This window comes from Pomacea canaliculata, linkage group LG7 (assembly GCF_003073045.1).
Source record: "Pomacea canaliculata isolate SZHN2017 linkage group LG7, ASM307304v1, whole genome shotgun sequence".
NCBI lineage: Eukaryota > Metazoa > Mollusca > Gastropoda > Architaenioglossa > Ampullariidae > Pomacea > Pomacea canaliculata.
Window position 1 is genome coordinate 818,838 of NC_037596.1, and position 26,356 is coordinate 845,193.

General features: G+C 38.1%; 2 protein-coding genes and 1 long non-coding RNA gene across 3 annotated transcripts in view; 2 read left to right on the top strand and 1 right to left on the bottom strand.

The window, feature by feature from the left end:
• LOC112569474 (scavenger receptor cysteine-rich type 1 protein M160-like) overlaps window positions 1-26,356 on the top strand; it is a 109,035-nt gene that overhangs the window by 36,878 nt on the left and 45,801 nt on the right. The window contains exon 9 of the mRNA XM_025247275.1: window positions 15,991-16,293. Within this exon, the coding sequence (XP_025103060.1) occupies window positions 15,991-16,293 (303 nt within the window). The remainder of the gene's footprint in view (window positions 1-15,990; window positions 16,294-26,356) is intronic.
• On the top strand, window positions 9,220-11,272 carry LOC112569492. The gene is made up of 3 exons (XM_025247300.1): window positions 9,220-9,357; window positions 9,587-9,680; window positions 9,901-11,272. The coding sequence occupies exons 1-3, from the start codon at window positions 9,235-9,237 to the stop codon at window positions 10,302-10,304; spliced, it is 621 nt and encodes a 206-aa protein (XP_025103085.1). The 5' UTR covers window positions 9,220-9,234; the 3' UTR covers window positions 10,305-11,272.
• Window positions 10,558-12,211, bottom strand: LOC112569502. Its single transcript, XR_003100441.1, has 2 exons — window positions 11,851-12,211; window positions 10,558-11,233 (listed from the first exon to the last, which is right to left on the bottom strand). It is a non-coding gene; the product is annotated as an uncharacterized LOC112569502 (long non-coding RNA).

Below are 26,356 nucleotides of genomic sequence, written 5' to 3' on the forward strand. Positions count from 1 at the left end.
CTTTAAATTCACATACGCCTCATTAACATAGGGTCAGAGGTCAACCACCTGCTGAAAACTTCACAAAGTAAGAGTATTCATGAGCACTACTAATGTCTGTAAGAGTTTGAAATGAGAACAACATTATTAATTGATGAAGCAACTCTTCTTGACAGTAAAATGTTTGTGTGACATGAGCCAGTCCTGATACTACAGGTGATCACTGCTACGTTACCAACGGTATAAGGATAAGAACTGTGACGTTACCACAGCACGCGGTGATGTTACACGTGTCGGTCTGTGTAGTCTCCCTTGGACATGCACCGTGTGTGACGCTGCACGTGCGCTGCCTTGACCTAGTTCCATCTCCACAGGTGGCGCTGCATGCTGACCAGGTCCCCCATTCTCCCCACGCTGAAGAGTAACATTATTATAATACTAATAATTATGTGTTATACTGCTTTTGCAATATAAAACGAAAAGAATTTTATGAAACGTGTCTGCACTTTTTATATTTTGAGGACAGACTGTAAATTATGGAAGACCGCCCTCTCACTCTGACTTCTAATTTCATACCCTATAACCAAGCCGCAAAAACAGTGACCGTGAATACGCCTTACGACAATATATGCTTGGTTTTAGAAATACCCGCTAAGAAAAAAACTCAAAGTAAACAAAAGAACTACACATTAACAAGAACAGACTTTCCTTGTGTTCATTGAAGACTGTGTTTTTTGCTAAGGCTTTCTGTACGTCGTCAGACTGATTCATATGCCCAAATTCCAATTCATGCAACTTTTCTTCAAAATCACCAACGGTCATCTTCTGTTGTTTACACATTACAGCAAGTTGATTTCATTCATTTCGGCAAACATCTGTCTCAGCCTTAGGCCAAAAACTTTCTGGGCTCCGGTCACTGATCTTGTCTGTGGTGTGCATTTACGACTTTCGCTAATTTTTTTATTACAGTTACGTAAATTTTGTTGCAAGGCTCTGTTTTCATCACCTAGGTCAAAGATTTTGTGATTTAGTTGTTATGAACATCCTAAAGAAGGGATTATATCTGTATTGACGGCTGTTTTGTCTCACCCACGTTGACCCTTGGTCATCTCAGACTCTACCTTATGACGAGTAACTATCCCTCTAACCCTAACGTTTTCTATGCGATGGGTGTGCTTGTCCTCTGTCATGTCTGAGGCTGTACACCTAGCAGTGACACTCGCCGGAGACTGGTTTTTCTCTCGAAAGGTGGCTTCATGGGGTCGTGGGTCTCGGATCCTATGGTAGTGACAATTTTGGTCTATGTGTCCTTATTGCCGTTGAGGTGCCCAGCGTGATGGATGTCTAGGTCCATCCTTCTCAAACCGATGTGTTTCTCACAAGGAATTTTTGGGAACGGATCTGGCGGGTGGCGTGTTTATTTGACCCTCTATGTACGAAGAAGGGTTTATGTAGTTGCATTTCTTAAACAGATGTATCCAGGCATCTATCTGTCTGTGACTGTGTAGATGAAGGTTGGGAGTAGCGGTTCATCTTGACAAAACATGGACGTCTCGGTCCTCCTTGCCAGACACTTATTCGGATGTGCCGTCCGGTGCCTCTACGCCTGCTCTTCCAAAGTGTCAGGTCTGGGTAGGCCCCTCTCTTGCAGGTAGACGGAGAAGGCTCTTGAGAAGCTTTGATGATATTGTTCTTTTAGTAGTAGATCTCTAAGGTGTTCATAATCCTTCGGTATCTGTGTGCGGGAAATCCATCTGTTCCCTAGGTTGGACATTCTTTTCATAAAGGTCGTCATGGATTCTGTGGCCAAAAGCCGTACAGTTCTAAATTTTGCTCTGTATGCTTCTTCAGTATACTGAAAGTTAATAGTATCTTTTAATAACCCACAACTAATTTTCCCTAGAGAAGAAATGCTGAGTACATTCAAGGCTTTGCCCTGTAAATGAGAGGCTAAATACAAAGCCACATCTCTTTCGGCCAGTTCAGTATTTACCTTCTTACCTTCTTTATTTCACCTTTCTTACACTTCAACTTTTTTACATGAGGCCAAATGAAATTCTTTTTTTTTGAAATCCATGCTCTGGGCCTGAATTTTCTACCTCGTTCTCGCCAAAAATCTACTAGGGTTGACCATATACTTTAAGTCACGGTTAACACTTCTCCATGTGATGTTCTCATCCATTCTCCCAAACATTCAACACACACTGCAGTAAGTAAATGGCGAAGGGGTTAAAATAATTTAAAGCACACAAAGCCACAGACTGGTCCCTGGTAAACAAAAGTGATGTTTGCGATGAACAAGGGGAAGGATTTCATTAAGACATCGCAGTCAATGAATGTCAAAATAAAGAGTAGTCGGAATATCATGGGCGGCTTTTGTTGGTTCTTAAAGAGGGAAAATCATGTTTCTTTAACAAGGTAGTCAAGATTCCAAGGTCATCACCATCAGCAACACTCGAATAGCAATATAACATTAGACACTAGTTTTTCATAATCTTAAATAAAGGAAATAGTTTGCAAGCTAGACAAGCTCGATCTTATTTAAATTAATTCGTGTAATAAGAGTGTTTCATATATCTCATCAATTAATTTCTGATATAACTTTTGTAAGTTGTTGCACAGTGTAATAATAATAATGACAACAACAATGATAATAACAATAACAAAAGCAGCAATAATAAAAATATGTTATTTGTCTAAAACACTCTGAAAAGTACTTGATTTCGAATCTTATCCATCAAAATACAGTAATCAAAAGAGAGTTGAGCCATTCTGAATAACATTGTAAATAAATTATTAACAAAATAAATCAAATTCTGGAGTAACTGTAAATATTTAATTATTACTGGTCTGCTTACTAATGTTGCACATGACGCCGACATCCTCCCAGTGTTCACAGTTGTCTCTGTAGAGCCCCGAGTGTCTACACTGCGCCAGGCTGGTTTCGTTCCCCACACACCGCAGGTCACCGAACAGAATAGGACCAGAGCCTGCTCCGTACTTGACTGACCCCACGGCTACTGCTGTTGTGCTGTCCGACATCAGAAACGAACAGGTCAAAGACATTGAAAATAAGCATACTCCTTACACTGAATAAAGACTATGGTATGTAAAAATATGTGCATATACGATCGCGCGAGCACACACACCTATCTTGGAACGAAAACATTTGCTAAGAGCGGGACTTGGAGCAGTTTAGTGGGAGCCCCCTGATGATGGAGAACTGTCTGAACTGCTCTCTCTATAGGGTCATATTATTTTTCTTTTCTGTTTCTTCGTCTGCGTCTTCATCACCCCTTTCATTGAACTTCTTCATCTACGCCCGCAACTACGTCAAAGTTCCCTACTGTCTGCCCGTCCATCCTGCGGTCTCATTAGCCTGTCAGCGCGTGGACACGTGACCCTGCTGTCCCGGATGCTGAATTGTTTTTCCTTAACGTCTCACTGAAGGGAAAAACTTCGGAAGCGTGACGTCAGCGACCTTGCACACTTCCCTGCTAAGCAAACTCTCCGCTTCACTCTTTGCCAGCTATGAAACGTGCTCTGGGGCTAATTCAACAACTGTTAAACACTATGAAGGGCTGCATAAAGTTAATGGCGTCAGTCAAAATAACTCAAGGCCTAAAACTGAAGACAGGTAAAGGTAAAATAAATGAGGGCCCAACACAGACAATGTTTAACCACAAGTGGGTTACATTAGAGAGTTCCGGTAGCTACGCGTCTGTAGCGTAGTGGTTACGAACGAATACTAAAGATTGACAGTTCGTGTCTTCAATACTCTGTGTGGTTTTTGTTTTTGTTTTTTGCTTTGTTTATGTTTTGCTTTGTGGATGTTTTTGTTCTCGAATGTGATCAACTTTCTGTCAAGCCTTTCACGAAAACCTATTGATTGTCAAGCGAAACCATAAAATATAGTGGGTACAAGCTACCATTTCTTTGACAATATCGACTAAACGTCCCTAAAATCAAGGTGGAGCTAATTTTTTATGTATTTTGCTTTTTGTTTTTTCTTTCCCTAATATGAACAATTCTATGTCAACCATTTCATGATGACCCACTACTATATACACAGCGATCTTAGAAGTTGGGGGAGGGTGGATTATTCTTTTAAAGAGGAAACTATTAACTGTCTATCATCAAAACGTACGTGAGACGATGGTCTACAGGATATACTGGTCATGCCGCTCTGTTTTATAACAAAATGTCTCTGCCCTCTACAATCGCATGTGAGCTGAAGAATCTCTTCTCTTCCAACTAAGGACAGACATAGCGATTGAGAGAAGCACAGCCACAGAGAGCTGGTATATAGAAGGCATAATGTTAGTATGAACTACATGAGTAAGAATGAATGTGCACATATATCTGTGTTTAGGTAAGAATCAAAGAGAGGGGCAAGAGACTTACATGGAAGCCTCAGACCAAGAAGGTCGAAGCCAGAGCCAAGGTGCGACTTGCAATTATGAAGAAGTTGGCTGGCACGAACTGGGGCGCGGATGACAGAATCCTCAAGAAGCTGTACACCGGAAGGGTCAGACCAGTCCTAGAGTATGGCATGACAGCATGGGGCACAGCAGCAAAATCCAACTTTGAGAAGGTCAGCAAGGTTCAGAACCAAGCAGCCAGACTCATCACTGGAGCCATGAGGTCTACGCCCATACAAGAACTGGAGACAATCACAGGGTTGGAATCACTGGAGGACCGACGTGACACAAAGATGCTCGTCCAAGCCGCCAAGTTCAAGAGACTTCCAAATCACCCCATGAGAAACAGACTGGCTCAGCCGACGAAGGGAAAGTTGAAAAGGGGAAGTTTCATCCACCAGGCTAGGATCCTTGAACGAAAACACCGAGACATCTTGGAACACGACCTCAGAGAGATCCCCCTGTGCCGGGCAAACCCAGCATGGAATGAAACTGCTTTCCCCCTGATTCACTGCAGCATCCCTGGTGTCAGCAAGAAAGACTCCCTAGACGCTGTGAAGAAGTCCTGTACTATGGAGTATATCCACAACAACTTCCCACAAGATCAGTGGACTCACGTGTTCACTGACGGGTCAGCCGAACAAGCCGTGAAAAATGGTGGCGCCGGAATTTACATCAGGTACCCAGGAGGAAGAGAAGACCGTCTTTCTCTCGCAACCGGCCTCTACTCCACCAACTTCAAGGCTGAAGCAGTTGCCATTCAGACCGGTGCCACCCACGTTGAGAACAGTCCAGACAACTCCAACAACGTCGTCTTCTTTACAGATGCACTGTCTGTTCTGCAGGCCTTACAGACTGCCAGAGACAAGAAACTGAACGACCTGTCCACTGCTCTCTCCTCCTTATGCGGAGACTACACAGTTGTCTTACAGTGGATTCCCTCCCACTGTGGGGTTTTTGGCAACGAAGCCGCAGACACTCTTGCCAAGGAAGGATCCACAAAAGAGCGGCAAGACAGGTCCACCACCTTCAGTGAAGTCAAAACCATCATCAAGGCCAAACAGCACAACAAGTGGCTGCAGCAGCACCCACGTTTCAACCGAAACGACCCATACTACCTGCTTACAAGGGCTGAGCAGGTCATTATTTTCAGGCTGAGGACAGGCCACAACCGTCTCAATCACCACCTATACACCAAGCTCCGGATCGGCCAGACAGACCAGTGCCCGTGCCAGACAGGCAGTCAGACAACAGCACATCTACTGCAAGAATGTCCTATGCACGAAGAACTCAGGCACCGCATTTGGACTGATGAGACGCCAGTATCGAGGAAGCTACACGGCAGCCTGGTGGACCTGCGGCGCACAACATCATTTGTTCAGGAGGCAGGCGTGTCCATTTGAGTGATCGACGAAGAAGAAGAAGAAGAAGAAGAAGAAGAAGAAGAAGAAGAAGAAGAAGAAGAAGAAGAAGAAGAAGAAGAAACCGCCTATGTAATACTTATTTTAAACAAAAAACTTAGCACCTAAGAGAACACGAAAGAGGTGAACATTATTAATAGATGAATTTAAAGAAAGAATTGATATCTAAGTATGAGCGTGATTGACTAACTGTTTTTTTTAATTTTTTAAAGGTTTGTAGCTCTTAGAAGAGGGAACAGATGACAATTAAGTTGTGTGAGAGTGGTATGCATGTTCTAAATTAGCCTTTTAGAATGACATGGGAGACTAGATATAACTGACAATAATAATCAAACACCAAAAGACCATTTAACAGCTTATGCAGCAAAGAAAGTAAAACTAGTAATACACTTTTAATTTAATATTTAATTGTAAATGATTGTACCGTTGTAGTTGTGTTGTACTTTTCCCTCGAGATTACATGATTATATTTCAAGACAGATTCTGGTCAAGTGCTCTTGTACCACTGTACTTTTTTGCTGGGGAGAGACTGATTTCTTAGTGGTTAAGGGGAGGTCAAAGCCAATTGTGGCCACACGATTAGTAGAGATTATAACACTTCGCAACGCTAAGACCGTAGTACAACTTAAACATTCAACCTGCATGCGTGAGGTTGTATATAAATGTATGTCTACTGTCTGTCTGTTAACAGTACTGGACAAACAGCTGTCAAGTCTCTTCTATTTAACGATGGCTCACGATTTCAATTTTGGTGTATAAAGTGTCAAGGAATGGAAACAAATCTTCAACAATGCGATATAGGACAACTTAACAAAACCAACTGCCTGGATGTCGGTATCATTTATGAGTTCAAAAGCTTTAGTAAGTAAACAAAACTTTTAATTTCTGAGAGAGTTTGTATGTCTTCATTGTAGTATCTTTTCTCTGAAAGTATGCATATATTTACAGTAACTAGAGCTAAAGTACATAAGATTTACATTGTAGGTAATGAGAATGAGTAAGTGCTAAACATGCGAATACCCAGATAATACAACACACTTTTAAACAAAAAAATAATCGTGCATTTCCACACAAAAGATAAGGGGAAAGTGAAGAAGTGAGAGGAAGCTATCGGGGAGAGGGGAAAGTAATTCATTTCCACTTTGAAGATGAGTTAATAAGTTACAAATTGTTTGCTGAATATTCTTGACGTGTGCCGCTGTTTGTCATGACAGGTTTAAACTTATTAATGTAAGGGTAATTTTTGTACTCGCTCTTAAGAACTTTAGAACACATTTTTTTAAATATTGGCAAGGTATCAAGCAAATGTAAAATATCCTTTTGATTTTTTTCTACGTCAAGCAGGTCTTCCAAAGCTTCAGCTGCATATATAAAACGTGAATATAGATGTCACCATTTAGGACAATTAATTAGTGCTTACTAAAAAAAATGCCTTTAAATATCGGTTTTAAAGAACAGAATTACATTCTCATAACACGACTTTTTGTTACGATGTGTCACAGAAATTTGTTTTCAACGATAATTGCAAATAGCTTACTATACAAGTCCGCCGACTGCACATGTATGAAGACTAATTTTCTTTTAATTTAGGAGAAAAATAAAGCTTGTAATATACTAAAACTTAAACTCATTACATCCTAAGAGAACTAATGTAAACATAAAAGTAAAACATTGCCTTAAACTTAATTAAATTATGTTTTACACTTTTCTGACAAGATCATGTGCGAAATAGTGAAATGCAACCTTTACGAGAAGCGATGAGAAGAACAACCTAAAAGTATTTAAACTCTTGTTGTTAGAGTTTGTGACCAGCAAACATCTACGGAGCAGACGACATGGACGTGATGACCTTTCACCTCATTGTTACAGGTCTGCGACTGACAGGACCTCGCCGTACAGACAGTAACATGGGGAGTGTAGAAGTGGAGATTGGAAGTAAACAATTTAGTACAGTGTGTGTAAACAACGAGAAAACTGCTGCAGTCATCTGCAGACAACTCAATTTAACCTCGTGAGATAACTTTTTTCGTTTTGAAACAACCTATTAAGTCGGTACCAACAATATTAAATATACCATAGAGTGTAACATATCCTTTTAACATTAGTGATTTTATTATTATTATTTTATTATGTATATATCTTAAATATCCCAGCCTGCAAAAGTAGCGGGGTAATAGTGGGCCTCACTACATACACAAGTGGGGCCCACTACTGGCCCACTAGTTTTGCAGGCTGGGATATATAATAGAGGGTAGAATATACTTTTATTATTAATCAAATCAAATCAAATCAGACTTTATTGTCTGTGGAGGAGACCCAAGACACAAATTTTTCTTTTGCTCACAAGGGCAGGTATACATACTCATACAGACATTTAACACAGACGTAAAGATACATTATCATGGTAGTTGGATCACCGTCAAATTGTCAATGACATTCCAATACTTTATATTTCTTGTATTTATTTAATAAAAATGCGTTGGGATTGCAGAATGCAACGAAAACGTGTCTGAACTGTATTTTCTTTATCCTCCTAGTACTTCATGATTTATTAGTATAATGATAATGATGATATTAATGATGATGATGATGATGATGATGATGATGATGATGATGATGATGATGATGATGTTGCTGTTGATGATGATGATGATAAAAAACTCAATTTAGCTATTGCTAAAAAAAACCTCTTTCTATTAATTTTATGTATTTTTTAAAGATGTTATGCAATACCCACAGACAGTTGTGTTAATAGAACCTTTTCCAACTAGAAATGGTGCAGCACTGGTAGACGGCTCGGTGTTTGGAGTAAACAAAATCCCTTTACTGGAAGCTGGGTTTTTTTGTGATGGTAACGAAAACAGTCTTTTTGAGTGTGGCTGGAATAAAAGTATGGATTGTTATTCTGAGGACGTTGGCGTGGTTTGCAGCAAAGGTAAGATTGTGTTACTGTCAGGGACCAGTTTATTAGGGACAGGAGGTTGTTGCCCCTGTCTTTCGTTTTGTTAAAGCAGAGATCTGTAGGGACAGGATTGGTATCTCCCAGCGCGCGCCAACAGTGTGCCTGTTGCGAAGCGCCGTTATCGTCTGCTCGGGAAAAGCCGTGCAGAAAATACTTCCGGTTGCGGCGATCACGACACGATAGACAGTCTTGACCAGATTTTGCAGGTATAACTGAAGTCTTATAAATGAAAGAGTTTTTGTAAAATATTTAGACTATGCTTCTTCGTCTATTCTTGAAAGAAAAGGTTGATTTAATAATTTTGTGCGTGATAGGAAACCGATTAAGTATGTAAATGAAGGATTTAGTATGATGCTGTTTACCACAGTAACCACCGATTATGGTAGTAGTTAAAAAGCCAGCATTCTGATAACTGTTATAATTTTTTTTAAATCGCTGTTTCTAGGGAACAATGCTTCGTGTTGATTTTGTTCTCATATTTAATCTATTTCTATCGCAGGATGTGGAAGAAGATCTATTCGTTGATTCTGAGAATGATGTTTGTGGAAAGATACCACATGACAAAAATATCAAAGTAAGTGCACAAAAAAAGCTAAGTCTGTTAAATATTACGACGCACGTTCTAATATTTGTATCATTTTCTGTGTGATTGCATGCAGTTTTTTTTTCCAAATGTCTGAAGTAGAATCATTACTTATTTATCTTTTAATTTGCATTTTTGTGGAAGTTGTATATAGAATGTTGCACCTGGTAAAGGTACTCAGGCCTGTTTAGTTTGTTAATTTTTTTTCAAAAACGTTCAGGTGAACATTGATTTGGTAGACCAAGTCTGTGAGAAACTGATTGCTGATAACTGCATGCCTACAGAGGTACATAAAGCTTGCAGGAGTGTTGACAGTAGGTTTCTATGCTACTTTTTATTATTTTTATTATATCATTGCATAAAAAATATACTTTTTAGTGGCAGAATGTGTCGTGGCAAAGTGTGGGGTGAATACTTTTGTCTTTACCAGTTCAATTTCAGGTAATTTAAAAATAGCCGTTGCTTGTGTTCAAGTATAATTGTGACACACGCTATTCTCATGTATAAACAGAAATCCTTTGTATATTTTCTTAGGACTAGAACTTGTGTCTCGAATGCAGTTCCTGGAAAGATGTTTTGAACTGCCAAAGACCTGTTTCAAGAACAGCAGCAAGGAAAAAGTGTGGACAAAATTCCACATGGCAATGAAAGATCAAGACAACCTTCGGTCACTTGATGAGATGGTCACTTCAGCTGTCTCACCATGGCTCTGTTTTGAAGCTTTGAATATTATGATTAGTACTGTTTTTGACAAATTTTTCAAGACAGAAATCAAATACACAGAAAAAGGAAATCAATCACTTAATGATATAGAAAAGAACATTACTCATTACATTGGAGGAGCAGTTTTGCAAAAAATCAAGAAAAAAACTTACAGACTTAAGGACCAAGAGGAAAAAACAGGAAATCTTGACTATATTAGAGTCACTTTCAGCTAACAGTTCTGAAAGCACTTTAAGCTTAACATCTTTACTAGACAGAGGAGGGCTTGTGACACTTCATCCAAATATAGAACTTTTGTTTGCAGAACTCGAAATTACTTTTAGAGCAATGTTCAGTGGATTTTCTTCTTCAGCAATATCCTTTCAGGCCTACCTCCAGGAATGTTCTATTTCAACAGTTTCAAAAAAATTTTATGATAATCTCTACTCAGTGTGCACCCAAGAAAATAAAAAAAGAGAAAGTCCTTAAGGATGTGATATACATTTATTTCAAGACCACAAGTGCAAGACATTTATGGATGACTTTTATCGGCGTTCAAAAAAGGAAAAGAGAGAAAAGGGAACCAGAAAACGGTTGAAACAAGCACACAAAATTTGAAAGTCATGAGATGAGCAATGCTGGATGATGAGCAGAACTATTATTAGAAATGAGTGATGAGTGACAACTGAGGTTGTTATTGTGATGAGAGATATTAAACTGACGTGAAGATGATAACTAATGATGGTGGTGTAAAAACAGGAACAATTGTTGGTAAGAAATGAGGGGGAAAAAATCAGATTGTGGTGGTTAAGTTTGTGTGGTATTTACACAGCAGGCGTTTTATGATATACATAGACTACACTTACACATCATAATTATGATTATTATTTTTAGCATATTCAAGCTGGAGCATACTGAATAGTTTTTCAGCTGCTTTATGATTACCCCAGAAAAAAATTATAAATTAGAATTGGCTGTAAACAGAGACTCCTGAAACACATTATTTCTTGCCCCTCCTCCATCCCCACACCTAAAACTTCTCATGCTAAATCTTGGTTTCTACTGACTGGAGGTTTCCTAGGTTGAGACTTTGGAGTTTCTACACTTCTTGGTGGTATTAGTAAGGTTGGCAGGCTGCCTGGTACCAATGAACGTTTTCCAACAGCTGACAACAACAGAGAAAATAATAAAAAATAGCAAGTAAAATTTTGTTAGACTATATATTCATCTTTCCTGAAGTAAGGAAAATCTTACGGAGTGTTGTAGTTGAGTGAAATTCATTGGTAATTATGCTTAAATAAGGAACAATTTGCAAAGTCACAGTACTGCATATCATATATATGGATTCATACACTTCTAAACTCAAACTGATCAATAAAAAACATACCAAATAAATAATGCATCTTAACAATAGCAGCAGTAGTAGTAGTATGGTCAGGCTTAAATAGCTTAGGCCTTATGTCCCCTCAGTGTCGTCAACAATACATTTTGTCTGATTGCATGGCTACAATTCACTCCAATAAATGTTCCAGAAATCATATGGAATACTATGCAAAAAATCTGAAGCATGCTTTGTCAGCTATACACATTACTTGTCCAATATATTAAACGTGATAATTTTTGCAAAATGGGGAAGTGATAGCGTCAATTTTACACAGGACACTGCCAACACACATTAAAATAGCCAGTCACACATAGTCCACAGTCGAGTGAACAGGCATTTGTTTCAACAATTACTATCGTAATATAAAAAAAAAAAAACGTAAGAAAATGCACACGTACCTGTTGTGATGATACATTCTGGGGCAAAATGCCGAGAGCATATAGTCGCCCTTTCAATGTTAAAACTCTTGTCGCATCTGTTAACAGAATGAATAAGAGCCTGTTCCCATTCGGAATTTTGTTTTTTTCGTTGCCGAATGGAAAAAAATGACAGGCCCCGGTTCCTTCCTTTGCATGCACTGCATCCATATACAGCACAATTAGCACCAAGCATGACTGCTTTTTCACTTTTGTTAAAAAAATCGAGCAAGGGTTCATTACCAAACACTGCACCACAAAACGCTGTCACCGGATGTTTCGGATGCCGGTACTCGGGTCTGACATGCGCAATGCTGCTTCGGCGCGAGGAACGCGAAGATACCAATCCTGTCCCTACAGATCTCTGGTTAAAGATTATTGCCTTGCTTTTAAGAGTGTGTTGGATGCGTCGCGGTTTCGCGTCAGAACCCGACGTCATTTTATGACGCAAATTGTAGAGAGACGCAAGAAGAGAGCAGACGGCTGTGAGCAGGGAAGAAAGGCGGACGTAACGTGTGTGTGGTGTTCGCTTGGGATATTGTGTGTGTATCGATCCCTGCAAGTTTATCTGTGTGATCCCCTGGAGTATATTTGTGGTGCCGGGAGTATATTTGTGGTGCCTGGGTCATGTGTTGATCCCCAGCAAATATATTTTGAGTCGTCTGTAGGTGTCTGCCGAGTCAGCACCTGTTATTAATAAGCAGCGGAACGTGTATGTGGTTGCCTCAAGTCGTTTGTGTGTGTGGATATCAGTCAAGTGTGAGTAACTAAGACTCTAATGAATTTATTCCAAAAACATATGACAGATTGAAGTATATAGAAATGGACATGTGTATGCCGTCTCAGTGACAGTAAGAGAACTGTTAGAGTTGCAGATCGCTGTGTGGAAGATCTGTAAGATAACTGTTGGAGTTGCAGATCGCTGTGTGGAAGATCAACTGACTATATGTATTTATTTAGTTGATGTTGATTGATTTAAAGTTATTTTTGTTTCCACGACAAATCTTTGTGCTATACAGTGGAACCTCGGTTAACGAACTTAATCCGTTCTGGAAAGCTGTTCGTTATCCGAAATGTTCGTTATCCGAAACAGTTTTTTCCATAAGAAATAAAGGAAATAGATTTAATTGGTTCCCAGCCCCTGTTGACTCGCTAATATTTTAAAGTTACAGGCTATATAGGTATTTGTTTTAATGAGAACAGTTATAACACAATATAAATGAAGTTGAATAAACATAAAAACATTAACGAAAGCATTTAAACATCAGAAAACTTGTCGTTTTGACGGAGGTTGGAAGCAGGTGTGGGGAGGAAGGGGTTGGATTACTGCTTTGATTCCCCCTCCATGAACTTGTCCAGTGTCTGTTGCTTCTGTCTTTTTTGTAAAACTCTTCGGTAATACGACATCACATATCCGACAGACGCATGCCACCTTCATACTTTAAAATCATTTCCTTTTTCAATTCAGTTGTTGGCCGCTTCCTTGTCATTACCTCACTACTATTAATTGCTCTTAATCTTCTTTGGAGCCATGATTGCGGATTATCTTACTAAAATAAAGGATAAAAATCACTAAATAAGAAGGATGCGCACAGATAAGGAACGACTGATCGTAACTGTGTCTCGTGCGCAAATGATGACATGCTGGTCGGTCACGTGTGGTTCACGTGGCTGTTCGTTAACCGAAATATTCGTTATCCGAGGCGTTCGCTAACCGAGGTTCCACTGTATGTTTATAAGAATACGCAAGGGGACGCGTGCGTGTTGTGAGAGAGTAAGTAAGAGATCTATAAAAGCGCGTTCCTGATAGTTACCTTTGTTAACGTTTAGTATGTGTAAACTTACTTTATTTTACCCCTCTATATAGTTAATTCATACATGATTATATTTAATTGTTTTTTTATCTCCCATAAACTTATGAAACATTCCAACCTAATTATTTTTGTGTACTTAGTATAAAGAAAAAAAATACCGCTAGGAACTGCTTATCTTCACACCATCTAGTGTCCCGTATAGTTTTTCCCCCCGTCAGTATGTTATGCCCTGTACGTATGCCCCTATATCCTGTGCGTGTTTGTTTTGAATTTAAGGGTATTGTATGTCCGGTTTTGTGCTTGTCAATCTTCTTATATAATTTACTGTTATTTTAAAGAACTTTCAGTCAATTTTTAATAAAAAATGTAAAAGGGGTAAAAATGTATCTTGACAATAAATAACTTGTTTCTTGTTTAATTAATTATTTACTCTTACGGTTAATCGTTATCAAATGGAATATTTTTCACACGACACCATTACCTGTTAAATAATTTTGAATTATTTAAGAATAATTAAGTATTTAAGAATTTATTTAAGTATTTAAGAATTTATTTAACTATTTAAGAATGGAAATTTTATATTTGTGGATTGTGTGTTATTTGTCACAGATGACACACTTTATATAGTTTCTGAGACCGAAAAGTACCCTTTTATGGAAGGAACAAAGGGAATTCTAATGTGTGTAAAACCACGAAAGTACATACGGGTACTTGAATACACATGGTCAGGCAAAGGTGATGGTCCTTCTCGAGGAAATCGTCTGTTCTACGATAATCTGAAGAGAGAGTACAATGGGCGTGAAGTATTTTGTGAAGCCTTGTATCCTGACGGTGCCCCTGGTCCTGGAGAACGCCTACAGAGTGGACTTTTTGTGTTAAACGTTTACTGTGAGTACCCTCTGATAGCACCTCAAGTGTTGTCTTTGTCACCTGCACTGTACAACGCCTTTCACACGAGGAACATAAATAAATCAAAACACAGACAACAATTTAAATTTTAAAAATATAATATAATATAAAAATCAAAATAAGAAACACAATACAAAACAATTAATAATTCCCCAACCCCACAGTTCGAACACACGTTTCTTCCAACAATTTCAAAAGTATTCACTCTTCTTGCACAGTTCCTCTCAAAGTCTCCACTTGAAACAGCACAATGTTTCCGCTTCTAAAATACACCCTATATCCACATGAAAAGTACACAAAGTTTCCACTTCTTCTTGAAGTTATATCGCAAAGAAAATCACAAGAAAATCCACAAGAAAATCCAAAAGTAAATCCAAAAGTAAAATCTCAACAGGTTCAATGCTAACAAAAGTACAAACAAGTATGGTACTTCAAGTCGGTTCAGGACTTGTACACACAATCCAAGTCTGGTCAGGACTTGTACACATAATACAAATCTGGTCACTCCCAAGTCTGGTCAGGGCTTGTATAGCACAATACAAATCTGGTCAGGATTTGTACAACAACACACAGTCCGTCAAGACTGGTTACAAACAAAAGCCGTCCGCTCCGGACGCACTGACAACACCAAAGAGACTGTTCCTTCTCCCCGCTCCCGTCAAGGAAAAAAAAAACCCAATCAAACCACACACATCCAAAACACTATCACACTCTTTCCTTTGTTCAAAGTAACCACCAACAACCTATCAACAGAACTTAATTAACACAAAGACCGGCCGGCCATCCCTGTATGGCGCGGCACGCCTCAGGCTGTTGACACTGACAGCCCACTAATATGTGTTTTACCACCTTCCCTTTTCAATTACTTCTCCCTATCCCCTCCCTAACTAAATAAAAAACAACAACATTTAAACAAAATACACAGCAGGTTTGTGACAGTCTTCTTACCGACAGGGCGTAATCCTTGCATGTAGAGTCTATAATAATGATTAACTTAAATATAAAGTTATTTACCTAGGAACACTGTTCACAAAAATAGCTAAAAAGTCTCATAAAATGAAACAGAAAAAGCCGAAAAAAGAAAAAAAGTGTTTCTACTTTTTATTTGCATATTGTTTTATTTGTTGTTTAATGGAACTCAACGAAACATGGCAACACATTGATCCTATTATATACAACCATATTGTATAAGAAAGTAAAAATGAAGAACGTTATAACTTGATACCTAGCAAGAATATTTTTGTAAAAAAAAACAAATTTATGTCGAGGAAACAATTTTAAAAACTTATTATTCTCCTATTGCTGGGTTACGCACTGTATTTCAACCTCCTACTATTTCACATTCATGTTGCTAATTACGACGTAAGCAGCTACTAATATCCTTTTTTTAAATTAACAGATAAGCCGTTGATTACAATAACATGGACTAACAACACCGGGGAACAACAGCCCTTGTCAAGTCTTTCTGAGTTAAACCCTGGACACAACGTAACCCTGTGGTGTAAAGCTGACAGGAACCCTCGCCCCGCGTCCATCACGTGGTCAGGAAGAGTGAACAGCACGACTGGGGAGTTACGGATCCTAGCGGCAGACCACGTGACACACAGCGGTGTATACACCTGTACCGTCGTCACTGAAACCGTTGATGATGACGACAGACTTCCGCTGACCTCATCTTACCACCTCACCCTCGGTGTTCAAGGTTGATATTTACCCTCATTGTCCAGAAGCTAGTGCAAAAGAGTATTTTTAAATGAGTTGTATAATAGCATTACAAACACGTTTTCCTCTGTCTACACAAATAAGTAAGTGTGTAACACTTTGACCATGACATATTTACACAACAGTTGCCAAATGCTTTGCGTTTTGTTGCCGTCAGCAGTGCGACTTTCCGTTTTTCATTATTTCTCTATTGATGTGACCAACGCTATTTTACCATCTGTTAGAAGAAAGACCAGTAACAGGTAAGTGTTTAAAATTACACCTTCAAAGAGACTTTATGAAACTGACATATTTTAGGTTTTTTTTTAAATCTTTCTTGATCCTTATACAGTCTCTTATACTCCTTTTTACATGATATTTTAATTTTTTTGCAGATATGAATGTGTATGGCAGTATCTAATAAATTTAATTTTATCTGACACACATTACATGCACATTACCTGCATTGTTAGGCAAAGTTCTGTCGTGCTAGAGAAAAATTTGTCCAAATAGGTTAGAACGTGTGTCTTTATGGCTTTGTGTGTGTGTGTGTTTCGTAGAAAAAAGATTTGTAATTAGTATTTTGTGGTTTTTTCAAAGTACATTTTCATACAGGAATAGAAATGGGAAATATTATGTAAAACGTTTGATGCATAATTTTTATTGAAATGATGTACAGTTAAGTGACGACAACTGGGAGGGGTGCTCTATTTTAAAGATCAGAATCGAAAAATTAATTAATAGAATACCTTTATTTTGCAATTTATTGTCTTCAGGATGTTCCTGACATACCTGTCCAAGTCACTCACGCCTTGCCACCCGAGTCTTGTTGTTCGGCATCAGAGGTTCGGCAGAAGCTCCTATGCTTATCAGGACAGTGTTTGGAATTAATCATCTAGTCTAGTGTGAACCTTTCTCTATAATGATAGCCTGCAATTTTTCTCTCGCCCACTAGCATGTACAGTTGGTCTAGACCAGGGGTGGGCAATTAATTTTCCCAAGGGGCCGCATGAGAAACTGGGATGGTTTTAGAGGGCCGGACTAATATAGTTAACTCAGTTTAACCCCATACTGTATATATAGTATATATACTATCCCTTCGCCAGCGGCCGGGCCGGTCAGAGACAGGAGGCGGGCCGGATCCGGCCCGCGGGCCGGCGTTTGCCCAGGTCTGGTCTAGACGATAAAGGAGATGGCATTATTATTTTTATTTTTATTAGTAATAGTATTATTATGAAAGAAAATGTTTCAAATTTTACAATACACAAAGTCAAACTGTTAATGAGATTCAAACTAAACCTCACATCACAGAACAGGCCACCCATATTTCAATACCACAGCACCATATCTAATCATTCCACATAATCTCTTTACATGTTTTCATGATGATTAGAATTTACATACTACACACAAAAAGACCACTTAAAAAAAAAAGGTGTTGCAAAACTTTAAGACAAAGTTACCACAACATGTGAAACTCGTCTTGTGCCATATAAAGATCACATGACTAGTATTCCTGCAATGTGCATAGTGTTTATTCTTCCGAGAAAAAAACTGTTCTTTCTTGACTTGTATCTATAATCTCACACACACACACACAAATAGAAAGCCTTGCAAGAAAAAGTCATTTTGTAAGAAGGGGAAGAAGTCTCTCACTTTTACAAGGATTGTTACCTTTCATTATTCTCCTTTAACATGTAAATTAATTTGACTTTTTTAACATTATACAGGAAACTGCCGATACACAACACTGCTACCCTGTTGTTTTACTTTTCAGCGGACTCGGGCATGGTGATAACATCTGTAAAGGTCTCTCCTACGGGTGATTGTCTCCCCTGCACTAATACCTCGAAATGTTTAAGTTAATCATATAAATGTGCAATAAACTTTTGGCAAACGTTGACGTTCCTCGACTCTAAATTTTGTTGGGTTTTTCGATACCAACTTTTAAGATTTATATAAGAACAATACAGTCCAAGGAAATAAACAACGCGAATTACACCAGCGACCTTAGCGGAACGATTCAACGCTGATTTACTGTTTTCTGTGTTTACACAATCCTCCTAAAGTCTCACTATTATTGTGTTTATTACAACATAATAAGCGGAGATTGCTTTATAATCTGTTTGTACATTATACATTTTATTGTAGGTGTTGATTAAAAGTTTGTAAAAGTATATTATGTCAAAAATAAATAACAAACATGCCTAAAATCTTACTCTTTTCTCTAAACAAACTTTTTTATGCGCGCTAACACATACTGTTCTCTCTCTTTTGCCATTCCACAGCCAATCCTTTGTCTTTTTTACTTCAAAATAGCGGAAAACCAGATATAGAACTTTATTTTTGTCTCGTACGTGCTCCAATTTTCTTCCCTTCCATGTCCTTGCGACATTCAGTCTCTGGCGGCCAGACAGCCAATCAGACGCAAGATTACATCCTGAAGCTACAACTAACTACACACGGACACAACAAGAGAGTCGCACAAGATTACAAACTAAGACAAGAATCACGCATCGTCATACTGCTCATTCACGTGTATGGCCTTATATATATATGTTTATATATATATATGTATTAAAATCACAATAACGTGTAGCAGAAACAAATCATGCTTACACACGAAAAAAGCAAAATAGTGAGAGCAAAACACAGTTTACTTTAGCCTAAAAAGACAGACAATACTATTAATGAACCTTCAGTGGTGTTACCTGATAGCTAATACATCAGATATGTCATCGTCAGCAGCCGAGAGTCAGGAGGTAAGAACTTCTGTAAATTGTTGACATACTACTGGGAAATTCAACTTAAAGGGATTCTATAGGCAAAATAAAACTGCTTTGAATCTCGTAAAGAAGAGGATCCACTTTAATCTTGTCTATTTTCGCGTCTGTTCATATGGAAAAAGTTGAAGACTTTGTGGCATGTTGTGTTTAGGAAGAGAAATTACATAGGATTCTTTCGTTTACTTAGACGAAATCTCGTTGTCACGTGACCTTATGACATAGACCAAGACTGATAACTAAGTGAGAGACTGTTTTCTATAATTTTTAAAACTGTCCGTTGAAAAGTTCATTTCAAAACCTAAATTAACTCACAAAACACTACCGATAACGAATTTAAACCCTCGCAATGATCACAGACACTTCCTGTACGTCACTGACTGACGTCACAATGATCACAGACACTTCCTGTACGTTACTGACTGACGTCACACGCAGGTTCGTCTGCTTGATCATCTCGGGAATCTATCGTGGTTACTCGGCGGAAGGACACAAGGGTCGATTTCGCTGGATTTTTTTTCGATTTTTATAAACATCGGCAACCGAAATGGTACTAATAAGTGGTAATTAAGTGAGAAACAAATCCTTTATTTCTCCTGCATTGCTCTCGTGCTCTGTAATTGTAACTAAATATAGTTTTGAAACGTTTGACCGTCGCCACAGCCTTATCACAAGCCTTGAGAATCCCTTCAATTGATTGATGATCTGCATGAATATCGACAGGTTGACAACCTAGGATATCTTGCTCTCTCTAATGAGTTTTACTACTTTCTTCCTTCATTCTTCCTTCATCCTTCTTTTTTCTCATTTCTATCTTCTTTCTTAATTCTTTTTCTTCCTTTCTTTCTTCCATTCTTCCTTTCCTTCCTTTTGTCCGCTAGTCCCTTCTTCTTCTCTTTTCTTCTATCCTTTCCTTCTTCTTTCTTTCTTCCTTCCTTCATTTAACCTTTTTTCCTTCTTCCTTTGTTTCTCCTCATCCTTCTTTTCTTTCACCTTCTTTTCTTCGTCCTTCGTTTTTCCTCGTTCTTCTTCCTTCTTCTTATTTTGTCTTATTTTATCTCCTTTCTCCTTTTTTTCTTCCTCTTAGCATAGGGCTGCAACTACACCCGCCATCGGACCCGGTTCTGGGCATCCTTTTTCATTTGGAACCACGTGTTTCACTGTAAGGGGTCATATTTCCTTTTCCAAGAGGTCAGGTGCTTCCTATTACGATTGAAGGTCTCAAAATTTTGGACCTCGACCTTGATTATGCACGTGATACAAACGTGATCGAGACCAGCAATCAGATTGAAAGCCTGAAAATATTAGTAACTGATTGATCTGTGCTACTGAAAAAGCTGTCTGCTTAAGGACCAGTTCAATCACTTGGTCAGATTACTCACACGCGCCTATCAAAAATAGTAAATGCTTAACTATTTATATGCCAAAATTACATCAGAAGAAAAAATATGTATGCAATCAAAGAAGAGTAAAAGCCAAAGTAAACCCATGTTGAAAAGTACGACAATCTCAATAGCATGACCTGGCAGATGGTAAAAAATAAGACGAAAAAATTTCTCGCATTTAAAGTCTTAAAACTGTTGACGTGTCTACAATCAGAAGCACCAAAATCAAAGGCGGTTCTTCATCGATATGTGAAGGGTGGGTGAGGTCGAGGTCGACAGAGACTGAACAGATCGTCCAATGAGAGACTACACCGCTACTGCCTCTCATCGATAATGGCAGGTATCAACGTAATTCTCACTTTCAAGAAAATCTCTTTGCCTTTATATTTTGACTATTCTGCACTTGGCATTAGAATCAAGGTTATTTGTCTCTAAATTTTCTGAATTGTTAATCCCTCTTTTTTATTTGCATTGCTTTCTTTAAACCAGATTGTTTACTAAATTTTTAACTTTCCTAAATTTTTGTAACTATGTCGTGCGTTGATATTTGGGTTTTTTATATTATTTAATGGAATAAATTATTAGCCAGCTGCTCTGTGCATGCTACAGGCCGTTCTTGGGTCTTTTAAGTAGAAATGTAGACTTTTAAGTAGCCTTTAATGATGATGATGATGATGATGATGATGATGATGATGATGATGATGATGATGATGATGATGATGATGATGATGATGATGATGATGATGATGATGTAAGTAAATAACATGATATAAGAGTGAAAATTCTTTTCACTTAATTTTCCTCAAAGCAAAAACTGTGTTTGTTTCCCTGTTTTATTTACTACCATCACTTCAAACTTAGGAGAATGAGCAACGAGAAGGTAGTATACTGTTATGTACAATTCTTTTCTCAAATGATATTCTCTAGACATATATTGTGCCACAGCAATTTACTTAAGAATAAGCTCGTGCCTTGCTCCAGAGTGGCATATAAAATATATTAAAAGGCTTGTTTCTGTGGGTGAAAGCAACTGGATGCACGGTGTGAATGTGTCTTGTATGCATACTATAAAAAAAAAAGTACATTGCTAAAAACAGAATTAGAAGGTTACACCGTTCTTGGTTCAAAAATGTAGCAAAAGGAAAAAAGTCTTCTTCCTCTTCATCGTCTTCACCAGATTTCGAATCGATATCTGAGTGAAGATCACTAATCACATCTATTAATTCCTCATGAAATAGAAGATATGTTTTTGAAAGACATGGCCTAAAATTATCAGTAGGCATTAGACAATGTTGATAAATTCTCTTTATATCAAAACGTTGGGGAAATTGATGTGCACAGATTAGGCATATTTTCAAAAACTTAAATTGCAACCATGTGAAAATATTATGTACAAATCAAGTGTAATAAACTTTTGTGGGTGTTTTTGTTTGCAGAATACAGCAACTGTGTTTAAATATTTCTTAAAATGCCTAATCCTTAACCCATACAACATACCAGATTACATATTGGGCACTTCTTGCACAGGAAGTCATGGGCATGAGCTGTCTCAAGACATAACACCTGATGATGGTGAAATTCTATAGTTGTGTTACCTACAATTAAACAATTAAACAAACACATAAAATACCATTTTCACAATCAACGTATTCTTTTCATAGTTTCCAAATAATGTAAACTGAAATTATTGGCTTATAAGCCTTATAATTAAAACTATATTTACATCCATCAAATGAAACTGTCGCACTACTTGACTGGAGCATGGGACATCAGGTTGCAGTTCCCTCTGATATCCTTCTTTATATGATAACCAGCAGTCGCACCAAAATCTCTTGTGTGTACTTCCCTCAACCACAATCTGTGAGCAACAGAAACGCAGAAAAACCTGGTATAGGTATGGGAGATACGAGCTTAGCGACAAATGTGTAATCACACTCAGAAATCATAAGCAATAAGATATTTAATGTCTTTAGACACGATGAGAATTCTCTTTTCTGTATCATTGAGATTTAAATTTGCAGAAAAGTACAAACATGACAAACTTGCATAAAAAAGGATTTTTCGAATGAATTCTAAGAAATTTTCTTGTAAAGCCTAATACAAAGCAGTGAACTTGTTTGTCTTTATCCTAAAGGATGTAATATTACTAAAGTGATAAGCAAGTAAAATAACAGTCGGTGTGTCAGGTGCCATTGGAAATATTGTCTGCCTGCTGCCATTAGGTTTAGGCAAAGTAGTCTTTAACTGCAAATTTCTTGGGGGACTTCCCGCATGTGTAAGTCTTTGTTAAGAATAGATTAAATTTAACAAATGAACTATAAATTTTATTAAATTTTCAAAATTTATTTTAATCTGAATAGTAAACAATGATGTCCGTGGTAATCAGTTGTGATATTTACCGCAGTGACCGTAAATGCTGTGATGTGATTAAAGAAATGTGTCCACTTAAATGAAATAAATATCGGAGAAATATTGTTGTAATGTTGAGCCATGTCGACTACAACTATGCCTTCTATCATCGTACAGTCGTGTCAAAATATTATGGCCCAGTATGGAAAAATACAGGACTGACAGCGTGGCTACCCTTAAAGCTCTAGGGCGCAGTCTTAGACATATATATTTATATGTATATACAGTGGTACCTCGACATACGAGTGCCCTAACATACGAGTGTTTTGAGATACGAGCCGCCGAGCGAGCGATATTTTGCTTTGAGATGAGAGCAAGATTTGAGATACGAGGAATCGCACACTACACCGCTGCACACGACCCCAGCATGCGGGGCGGATATTAGTGTCGTGTGCAGCGTCTAACAGTCTCTCCCACCTCAGACGTCTGTGTGCCTGTTTCCCTCGTGTTCGAAGCATTTTTGATAAGTTGGATTCGCGTGTTTTGCTTTTTGCACATTTACAAAACATTATCAATAAACATTAAACATTATAGAGATGGAGGAGGTTATCTCTACAAGAGATATAAAGGAGATCTTGGGAATGTGAAATAAAACACACCGACGAATATGTTAAAATTTGCTTCTTCCACATCGTTCCATTTACTGTTCACGCGTATAGCTTCAGACGTTCCCCTCCTAACATAGAGGATGACATAGACATTGGAGTGTGTAGCCGCATCAGGTATCTTCAATGTATACACAATAAACTTCCACCAAAAAACAAAATCAATTAAAAATAAGTCTTACATTCATTATCTATCTTTTCTGTTTTTCCCTCACCCCCAATTTTGTTCCTGACAGAAATATTTCTGCCTGTGTACTGTAAGTGTTTTGTGTTTTCTTAATGTACATCACAACCACCGCTTACCATGGGCACCACAACCTCCAAGAAGCAGGAGCACAAAGATAAAAACTCCACATTCCGCTGACTCAACAACCGCAAGCGACTGTATGTGTAGAAATGTTCTAAAGACAGTTTGTGATTATCGCGCGTCGCTTGCTCGTCGCAAGGTCTGACGTCACTGGTACTGACGTAAGATATGTAGGCTGGGAGGGTGGGGGGGGTTGGCATTACGTACCAAGAGCGGGTAATCCACAGTTCTAAGGAGACTATGTGTTGGAAGCCTGGGATCGAACCGGCAGTTGCAGTAACGTGGACGTGGTGACGTTCAGTGAGGTGGATATGCTGTGTTATAGTGAACATTCAGTGTCGCGCTTGACCCTTCGTTTGACTGGAGGATGTATCTAAATGTTTGTGTATGATGGGAATTTTTTTTTTTTTTTTTGGTCAGGATATTGACTCTGTTCATGTTTGTTTACTTTGTACTTTTCACCCGAGGAATGATTTGCTTCGCTGCTCGCGGCGGGCACGTGGAAGTCTGTGTGATTGCGATCGACTGTGTCTGCGAGAGAGCGAGTCTTGCGACGCCCGACCGCGGTACGCGACAGTGATCACCAATACATATATACTAATCACAACAAAGATTTTTTTGACATGTGACTTTATAAATATTTAAATTTAAGAATAAATTTAAGAATAAAAGCAACCAAACAAGCAATTGGTTATAAAAAGAGTTATGGAGATAGAGACAGACTGACCGCACTGTTTAAGCGTATGAAACTGAGAACTGCTTTTGATTGCCAGTTTAAATGGACTCTGAACACTGAACACATTGTCAAACGTGGCCAGCAGAGAATGTACCTTTTGCGGAAGTTAGTTTTTGAGTCAGCCAAGAAATTTTAGCCCGTTTCTACCAGTCTTTTATCTTGTTTGTTTGCTTGCTTGTTTCGTAATCTGTCCATGATAGGAATAGTTTGAATAGCATTGTTCACATCTGTTCCAAGATAATTGGTATCAAACAGAGGGACTTGACTTCCTTCTGTGATCAACAACTAGTTAGGAAAGCTTCCCGCATTCTGTCAATACCTGAACATGTGTTAGCAGGGAATTTGTTTAATTAACTTCAGGTAACCGCTATGCAATGCCACTATGCAAAAGCAATAGGCATCTTAAATCTTTTGTGCCATCAGCAGTCCAGTTTCTCCATTGTAGATGAACTGTCAGCGTGTGATGTGTAGGTATGCATGGGAATGTTTTTTATTTATTTATATATATATATTGGAAACAGAGCATTCATCCCATTTAAACTGCCCATTGGCACTAATAAAGTTGGTTGTTATTGTTATTGTTATTGTTACAGCTTCAGACGTTCCTCTCCTAAGACAGAGAATAACATGGTTCGCTCTAGAAATATAAAACAAACCAAAAATTTCGTTGCATTAATTATTTATCTTTTTCTAGTCTTTTGTATTTTACTAATCTTCTGTTTTATTCTTGACGAAGATATTTCTGTCTGTGTACTGTAAGTGTTTTGTGTATTCTTAATGTACATTACAATCACCGGCAGGTCTGATGCTCTCAAACACAATACATCCGATAGCAACATAACTCGCTGTTACATGATGCTGTCTTGTAGATATGCTGTAAATACCTTAAAAAATTATGTGTTTACGTCTTATTTCTGTGTGTACTATGTTTGTTTGTACTAAATGTTTACTATGTGGGCTATGTGTGGCCTATGTATGTGTATACTATGTATGTGTATACTATGTATGTGTATACTATGTTTATGAGAGAGACTCGTCAACGGATATTAACTTGAGACACAACAACCTGTACACAAATCTTGTCAGGGAAGTTTAGCATTAAGAAATTGCAAGCAGTTGTTTGTCATTATACTTCTGTGATTTGTAAATGTGTGATAAGTGTGTAAATTATATAGTTTAGAGAATGAAAATATTTGTAGAGGTATTATTACAATCTTAGACAAACAAACATCTCACAATAAAGTGCCGTTTGAGGCACTACGGGAAACAACTCCTTTACTGGGAAGCGAACTCAGTAGCTTCTCTTGACAAATGAAAGCAGTAGCTGTGTAGTGTTCATGTTATTAATATTTTCGCAAAAGACTATTACCCTTGAAATAGAGTAGAAAGTTACAACTGACGCTCACAGACATTAAAATAAAACTTCGGCCCCATCGTCGCAAACAAAATTACTTCCTTGAACAGTGTGAGTGAGTCATACTCACGAGAGCTAATCCTAGATTAGTGTTTTACAAGTGTTTATACGTGGACATAATTATTGCTCATATGGCAAATAGCATGTCTTTGAAAACTAAATGATGCATCGTTGCACATTTTTGTTGTCATTTAATTCTTGCACTATGCTAGTAATTTGTGCTTATTATTTTTTTTAACTCTTCTTTAAATCGCTGACAGTTTGTCAAAGCCTTTAAAGCGGGCCTGCTAATTGTAACGCCTGGGAACTGATGTTCTCCAATATTTATCTCACTTTCTGTGTTTATGAAATGTATGAATAATAAATATGTGTACACATTATATGTTTGTTGAGGTCTGTTTGCTTGTAATGATGCACTCTGTGTG